Here is an 8,915-nt window from a genome sequence, read left to right as displayed (position 1 = left end):
GGCAGGCGGGGAGGCTGATGCTTGAAACTGAAAAGGAGAGAGAAGAGCCTTACAACTAATCCGAGAGGGAAAATGCTCCACCGGCTCCAGGCTGCGGCCAGTCACACACAGGGTGAAGCCTGCTGGGCGTCAGGCCGACGTGCCTCTGTCGGGTCTCTGTAATGCCGCACTGCCATCTTCTTGCCACCTGAGATGGAGGGCCAGGGGGGGGAGGGTGGCAACTCCCTGTTGTTATTTTTGTTGTCGTGTGCCACAGAGTCAAGCCTCACTCAGAGAAACCCCATCAAAATCAACTGCTTTCCAGTTAATTCTGACTCCTCGTGATCCTACCCCCACCTCAAATTCCAGAAATCTAGCTAGTGTCGTGTAAAAGATGTTGCTATTTTAGAGTGCACAATGAACCTGACATTGTGCCAAGCACGGCGTGCGCGCGGTGCAGTGTCTGTGAGAGGCCAACTATATTAAGAACCAGTATCTTTTATAAGTTGCTACAAATAAAGACAGAGAGGCCTTACCAAAGATTTGGTCATCCAAAAGGGAACTACAAAGAGACTTGACCTTTCCTAACTTACTTGTGTATCTTACATTTTAAAATCTCATTACAGTCACCCAACAATGTGTTGCAGAAGAAACGCAGTCCAGGAAGCAGCCCAGGGAGGATGGAAACACGTGCCCATAATTACAGTGTGAGGAAATAAGGGGAGAGGGTGGAGTGATCATGATAGCCACCCGACCTCCGGAAGCCACCACTGCTGTGGAGGCCTTGCTCTGAACCCGCTGCCCTGTGTGTGTCACACCTGCTGCTGCTCCCAGGCCAGGACTGGACCAGCATGGATACGTCTACCCTCATCAGCACCAGCTGTCACTCTGCCTAATGGTAGGGCCCCCCGGTGCACCGGGAAGAACTAAACTGCGTGTGATTAGCAACGGCTGCGTGTTTTGGAAGCAGATCGCCAGGCATCTTTCTTCTAAGATGCCTCTAGGTGACTTGAACCCCCAACCTTTCAGTCAGCAACCAAGTGGATTAACCATCTGCACCACTCGGGGAGTTCTAAGAGAGAAAGGAGATTTGACTGGAGAACTCAAAGAAAACTGTCCAAGCCACTTGCATCCAACCTTTTCACCCTCTTTCCCTCTTACCTCCTGGCCGGCGCTGCTGTCTGAGGGCTCCCTCAGCCTTCCTAACTCCCTCCCTAGTTCTCTCCCGGGGGTTTCCTACAATAAAGTCCTTGCACCTTTATCCACCCATCTGGAGGCCTACTTCTTGGAGGATCCAGGCTTCTGCCAAAATGTCAACAATGCCTAGGACAACCTACGTTGGTCCACAAACTCTTAGGTGGACATTGATCTGCAAAGGAAAAATGCATCTATCCAGTAATTCTTTCTTTGAAAATGGGTGCTTGTCTGTAATCTCTATGACCGTTTCCCCAAAAATAAGACAGTGTCTTATATTAATTTTTGCTCCCAAAGATGCGCTAGGTCTTATTTTCAGGGGATGTCTTATTTTTCCATGAAGAAGAATACAGTACATATTTATTATTTATTGTTTTATTAAAAGAGACCTCACACTTCCTGTCTGCTCCAGCTGTGCTGCGGCCAACAGTGAGCTGCGCGGCAGCACACACTGCTATGGTCCAGAGTCCAGAGTTACAGTAGCTTGGGGGGGGGGGTTATTTTGGGGGAGGTCTTGTTTTCGGAGGGAAGCCTTATATTTCAGCGAGAGGCAAAACTGTAAGTAGGTCTTATTTTCGAAGGATGTCTTACTTTCAGGGAAACGGTACCAATCCTTATGTACCAGGAATGTGTTAGTGTCACACCACAGCCACAATGACACCAACAAGCCAGGCATCCAGGAGCTCCGCATGGGTGAGAGCGCCGTGCACACACTCACCTGGTCTCTCTGCTTGATTCGTTTGTAAATATAGTCAGCGAATGGTTTTCGAGGAATGAACTTCCCCTCTCCTGCCACGACATTGAAAACTCCAGCTTCATACACCACTTTGCCTCTGGAGATGGTCACAAGAGGCACCCCGTGACAAACCATGCCCTCAAAGATGTTGAAATTCACAGCCTGGTGATGGGTTTGTGCAGAAATAGTCCTGTGTTGGTAAAAAACAAAAATGCTCCGGATCACCACCAGTTCATTGCACGAGGGCCACCTGCTGGAAGAAGGACGACTTAGAAGAACGTGGAGCAAGTGTTAAACCATCGCTTGGCCCCTCGGACAAGTGACTTGAAGAAGAGGACTGGGCATAAACACTGCTGAGACAAAGAACCCATCGCTAGCTCTTTAGGATGGTTCATGGGGATGGGAGACGCGCATTCTCTCTCGGGCTTAGCTTTTTAAATGACTTGATTTCTATGGAATCAACACTCAACTCAACAGCATCTTGTCTTTTGGCTGAGTCAGCGGCGGCTTCCTCGACGCTCCTCCCCACGCCCCATTCCCTTCCCTTCCTTGCAGAAGAAATCACCACCCTACATGGGGTGTCACCGAGAGAAATATATCTTGACTTTTTCCCCTTCGTTGTCAGTTTTGCTAAGGAAAATCAAAGGATACTAAAAATAAATACACGAGAGTAGTCTGTGAGCATGTTCAATGCCCTGCTTTTGCATAGTCAACATCTCTCTGTGGCTCACAGCGCTTTTCAATCTTACACAATGTGTGGTGCCTTTCAGCTAGATGAGCAGGTATCTGAACATGTGGGGGGTCGCCTGCCCCTCCATCTTACTACTCGAAAAGGGAACAGAAAAATGGCAGCCCTGAGTCAGAGGAGCATAATCTGGGGGAAGTTTCCATCATCTGGCTCAGAAATGGGTTAGAGAGACATACGCCACGAAACCTTTCGAGACTGCGTCACAAGAAATGCTGCGGAGGGACCCTCTGACCCTAGCCTGGGGGGCTGCTGCTGGGAGACTCCTCCGGCCACCTGCCGTCCTGAAGGCGCTGCAGTCCGAGAAAGAGCGGCCATTCTTGGCCCTTGGCTCGAGACCCTGCCACTGAACGGCCACCTGCCTCCTGCACTTCCGACGCTCGCCCTGAATTCTCGAGTGTTTTGAGTTTGCTCTTTCGGAGTTCTCATCTCAGGAAATGACCTCACCATCGACCTAAGTTGTGCAAGTCCAAACCCCAGGAGTCGACTCAAATTGTTTTTCCTCTTCCTAGCCTCTCCAACCACCAGCAGACCTAGTTCGTTCAGCTTCGAAACGAACCCCAAACCTGCCTCCTCCTCTTCTCTCCAAGGCCCCGCTCCATGTCCACACTGCATGATCTCTTACCTGCTCACTGCTGGTCTCTTTCCGTATTTCTGTTCTTATCCTTCTCCCAGCTCTTGGCCTCTAAGTTACCTACACGATCTTTTCAAAATGAAAGCCAGCTCATGCCACTTTTCTTGCTTGAAACCTTCAGTGGCTTCAGTTTGTGATCCAAAATTTAGACAAAGAACTTTTCTTTTTTAAAAGCACAGGTAATAATGAAAACAGAAACTGCCCCCGGTGAAAAACCATTCCAGGGGAAAAGAACAAGAAGCCTCCTCTATGTCAAGTAGATGCTTTCTGACATCCTATTTCATCTTTATGCCACCTTTTCAAGGTAGAGAGCATGTGCCATAATTTACAGGCAGATAAACTGAGATTTAAAGAAGTTAAATAAATTGTCAAAAGACATAAAACTAGTTTGATGACACTGGTTTATTTTTCCCTCTAACTTTTTAAATCAACATACAATAAAAATGCCTCTTTCCCTATATGCAGTTTTATGAATTTTGGCAGAAGTGTAGAATCTTGTTACCATGCTCAAATGAGACACAGACCAGTCCTATCACCCCCTACAACCCTCCCATATTCTTTCTCTGTAGTCATACCCCCCCTCACGTGTCACTCCCAGCAACCACCGCTCTGTTCTCCACCACTCTGGTTTTGCCTTCTCCAGAATGTCATATAAAGGCAACCATACAGCCCATCGGATGTGGAGACCAGTTTATTGCCTTTTGGATTCATTGGTGTTGCTGTGTTTCAATAGTTCATTCCTTTTCATCGCTGAGTCGTATCCCATGATATTAAGCCCCCCTCCCACTGTGTTTTTCCACCTGCCTACTGAAGGGCACTGGAGCGATTTCCAGTTTTAGTGGTTCTGAATAAAGCTGTGCCAGCATCTGTGCACATACTTCTGAGAACGCCCAGAGGTGGAATTTCTGGGTCACATGGTGAGGGTATGCGGCAACAAAAAAGTCATAGGAACGAACTCCTATGAAAAAGAAAGGTTTTAAAAAATCACTAATGGATGGGAGGCAGGTACAAAGACAGCAACAATAATTTTAAACATGGAAGTGGAAAGGGTATTGATCAAATGGTAATGTTACTACACGAGGGAAACGAAGAGAGAGACATTTTGAAAGGAGACTAAATATTGACTGGCTTAGGAGTGGGTGAGGCACACCGGAGGCTCATGCGTCTAAGAACTGAGCTGGGAACCAAAAAGTCAGCCGTTCAAACTCACGAGCTGCCTTGCCAGAGAAAGATGAGGCTGCCTACCTCCATAATAATTCTCCAAAATAATCCCGTTTCAGAAATCCTACAGAACGGTCTACTTGGCCTTCGAGGGCTGTATGATTTGGGATTGACCCAATGGCAGGGGGTTTTAATGAAAGAATCAAATTCACAGAATATAAACCTAGGAAACACTGCAGAGGGGGCTTAGCCTTTTCGGTTACAGCAACGTTTTCTGGCCATCACGGTGTCTCGACCATAATATTTCCAGAGTCTGGGCTGCTGCTTTTCTACACGTCTTTACAGGTTCACTAATGCCATTACAATTTAGCTCTCGGATTTGTTATGTCTGGAACGGTGCATTAGTAAGGCTGCTACATAAAGGAAGTAAAATCCCTAAAAATCCACATTTAAGTACTTATTGAAGAGTAGATTAGGAGGGAGACATAGGAAAACTCTAAATCATGAAACTCTATTATAAAAAAGCCTGACAGGAGAACTAAGTTCTATACCCGAAGACTGTCAGGATGATATTGCCCAAACTATTGAGCCCATGAAGCAAGACAATTTTCCAGACTACTCATTGAGGTATTGGGCATCTATGAAAAGCTAGAATTAAAAATATTCTGGGGAAGCAAAAAAAAAAAAATAGATGTAATCGTGAATGGAAAAAGTGTCTATATTATGTCTACCAAAACATGTAATATGTATGTGGACAAAGACCAAAAGAACTATGGAAAATAAACCTTTGTAGCGAGCAAGAAATAAACACGTAGAATTATCTTCAGAGTTCTTTTTATACCACTTCTGTGATGTACATGGTGGCTTTAAAACGGAGACCGGGCAACACATCGCTTGATATTTTTCTGCCTCACGCCAACGTCAAGGTCGTTACCTTGACTTTTGGAGCCACAGGGTTAGCAGCAGACTGAGGACAAGTAGGCGACATCGCAGTGATTCTTTATAATGAAGCATTATGTAAATGAGGTCAAATTAACACAATATGTAAATGCTAGGCATTATCATCAACAGCAAAAAACAGGTGCTTCCAGTCTCACTTTTGAAGGTGTCTGACAGGGTGTCATTCCTCACCCAACTTTCTCCTTCAGGAACTTCACGTGCCCAAATCCTTGCACATGCAGCTCTCTTTACCCAGAATGCCCTCCTCACTTCTGCTTCTCCCTCCACTCCAGTCCGCCTCCCTGGAACCGACCTGGATGACTCTGGGCAAAACAGAACATCTTTCCTCTCTTGTTCAACAGTGTTTCAGCAGACGGCGGTGATGCTGTAACACAGCCCTCTTCCCTACCTGGTGCCCACATGAAGGAGACCCTGTTACTTGATCTGAGCACACAGTAGGTGCTTACCAAATGTTTATGAAATAAGCAAATGAAGGAACCACACAACTGTCTTCCTCTTACTGCCAGACTGGGTTTCGTTCCTGACTCCACTGTCCTCCAAGGCCGGACTGTGTTGTGCAGAGAGACACCCAATGATCCGGGAGCTAGACGCTCACTTGTAAGGTTATGTGTGGCCCTTAACATTTCTGGCAAGCTACACAAGTTAATTAGTATAAACCACCCACCAACCAAAATAGGTAAGCGAAATTCTTATAATTAGTATTCTTCAGTGCATCCTATCAAGTTACACTACAAACTTTACTATCTATCGTACTTACAAGGATACCAGTAAAACCCAGTAAAGAGACGCAAACCAAACCCGCTGCCTTTGAGTTGACTCTGACTCAGTGATTCGATGGGAGACTGTAGAATCCGTAGGGTAAAATGGGAGACTATAGAATCTGTAGGGTAAATCTTTACAAAAGCAGAGGTCTCATCTTTCTCCCACCGAGTAGCTCCACCTGCTGACCTTTTTTGATCAGCAGCTCCTTGGTTAATCCGCTGCTCCACCAAGGCAGCCTTATTGTCTTACTTGAAGATAATAAAGCTGAACTAGAACTAGAGCTATGTGGGTTTTTGTCCAAAGTTCACATAACCCGTCTATGAATCAAACTCTGAGAATCTGGAACCATTTAATTGTTTGAGAATCTTGATATAGTTGTCATCCTGTCATAAGCTGCCAAAGATTGTGGTTTGCTTACCAACACTTTCAAACATAAAAATGCAAGGCAATCCCACTGCACACCTTAGAAAATAATGACAGGTTTTTAAAAATCTAGTAATTCGTAGTGTAGCATGTGTGATGTCATCTGCTAATAAAACGCAAGTTCAAACTGATGCAATTAGTACTGAAAAATGGGCATTTTTATTTCATTGACATACCCGCCTCTGAGACATTGTCCTTTTGGCAGATAAGATTTGCTTTCCCAGCCTTTGTCTGTGCCCTGGGCACTTCCAAATTGGTGCCTCAGGACTAGACTCCACAGGCAAGACAGTGGGGGCAGAAGCAAGCAATGTATTTTGAAAGGGTGGAGACATGACCATCCTTCCGGGGCCACCTGTGCTGAGGCCGAGCAGTGGTGTCCAGACACAGCACCAGGCTCTCAACTGGAACTGCGGGGTGGGTCCTGGCTGCATGGCCTCTCAACCTGCTCCTCTGGGCCTGCTGGAGAGGGCCTTAGTTACCCAATATCCTTTCACATTTCGTGTCTTTGGTTAACTACCTAGAGTGGACGTCTTACCTAGAGTGGTTGGGGCGGAGAACTCCACTTCATACACCATTTTTCTTTCAACGTTGGCAGTATATTTCTGGGCTATTAGAAAAGCCTTTGTTTGCAGTCATTTCAAAAGCCTAAATTTGCAAGTTTTCTTGAGTATACTGCCTGAGCCCAGACTTCTCCACACCTTGTCCTTGTGACAGGCCATGGGAAGAGGGGAGCATTAAGCAGCATCTCTTGATCCCAGTCATTGTCACTCTGCATACAGGGTCTCAGAAGAGCACACCATCCATCTCAGAACTTTGTGGAAAAATCTTCACTGTGTTTTTTCCCCCCTCACTCTCTTTCAAGTTCTGCTAAGTTGGGCAAGGTGCTATTTTTTCTTGACGATCCAGCTCTCGCTTGCTGGAAATTGCCTGGTGTCCTACTCTACCCCACCCAGGAGGTTAACAATTGTATTCTCTTTCCTGAGAATTTGAATCTTTTGTTGAAAAATCAAAAGGACAAGGAAAGAGAGGGTTGCTTGACGGCAGACCAGTTCCTGATACAGGTTTCCCAGGGGTGCTCCAGTCCCTGCCTTTCCAAAGCCTGAAGTGCCAACCATGCCCTCCAGCAGCGAGCCCACCCGGCCTTCCCACAAGAGTGATTCTGCTCAAGTTGCTGACTGTGCTTTGTTGCAGCCCCAAACCCCAACTGACGAAGAGCGTGTCCATTCGACAGTCAATCCCTTCCTGCACAAGCTCCTGAGTGTCTCTGAGGCCGAGTTCAAACGGTCTGTGACTCAGAAATCACCTGGTAGGTATTTTTAAACCAACACGAGTCGAGAACAAACCCAAGGGGGGCAGTAAGCCAAACTGAAAAACTGAAAAAGAATCTCAAGATCTATTATGAACCCCACCACACACACACAATTTAACAATATGCAAATCAGCTCAGCAAAGTACTATTTATGAGAAATGCCTCCTCTCTCATTGCTAATTGGATGGCTAGGGTGATGACAGAAAGTAATGGGGCAGATTAAAGCCTTCCCACCCAGTGAGTCAGGCTGGAGGTCCTGGGCCATTGACTTTTCATTAGCAGATTCAGAGGAGGGGTGTTCTCCATGGCCGCGCTGGCCCCAGGGGAATATTGCTCTTTGTCAAGTTCACTTTGAGCCCATATCATCAAACACGCTCGTCTCTCTGCAGAAGGGTGTCAAGGTTGTCTTGCTGCGTCCCAATTATACACATCTCCAGGCTGGAACAGACAGAGACAGAGAAGCCCTGCAGATAGCATTAAGCTCTTTTCCCACTTCGTCAATAACTTTGATATCACTCACATCACAGCTGCAGACAAACATTCTGTCCCTGCACAAACAGCTCTCAAACGGGCATGGGCGCTTACAGATGAGAGAAGCCACTGGAGCACAGGGTGCTGGGGCCTGCAGCAGGGCCGTGTGTACTCAGGGAGAACACTCTGGAGAGGAGGCTTCCCAGAGCGATGCGTCTTCCTGACCCTGGGAAATGACGGTGGAGGTATTTCGGTACGCCTGCTCCAGTTCAATCAGTTTGTCTACAGCACGGATGAATGCTTACCAGATCGTCATGAGACCCTCCATAGGTGAATGGAATCACTTGCAGGTGATTAGCAGCACATCCAAAGATTGTCCATGTTCTCTATTATAGGATGCCAGGCTCATAAACTTGCTGGCCAAACATTGACTAAAAGGCTAAACAGGTCACCATGAGACAGAATCAAGTTGATGGCCTGGTGGCGTTGGGCCTGGATTTGACCATGGAAATCTTCTCAACAACCCAATGTAGTAGATCTT

The 8,915-nt window shown here is 46.6% G+C and overlaps 1 protein-coding gene across 1 annotated transcript in view; it reads right to left on the bottom strand.

Moving 5' to 3' along the window:
- Nucleotides 1–8,915, bottom strand: part of DPYS (dihydropyrimidinase) — a 103,073-nt gene that overhangs the window by 14,762 nt on the left and 79,396 nt on the right. Inside the window, exon 8 of the mRNA XM_013006682.2 lies at nucleotides 1,892–2,099. Coding sequence (XP_012862136.1) covers nucleotides 1,892–2,099 — 208 coding nt within the window. The remainder of the gene's footprint in view (nucleotides 1–1,891; nucleotides 2,100–8,915) is intronic.

This window comes from Echinops telfairi, unplaced genomic scaffold (assembly GCF_000313985.2).
Source record: "Echinops telfairi isolate 266 unplaced genomic scaffold, ASM31398v2 ScPeMD7_1;HRSCAF=3_0, whole genome shotgun sequence".
Classification (NCBI taxonomy): Eukaryota; Metazoa; Chordata; class Mammalia; order Afrosoricida; family Tenrecidae; genus Echinops; species Echinops telfairi.
Note: the sequence above shows the minus strand (reverse complement) of the source record. Positions and strands in the feature narration are given on the sequence as shown.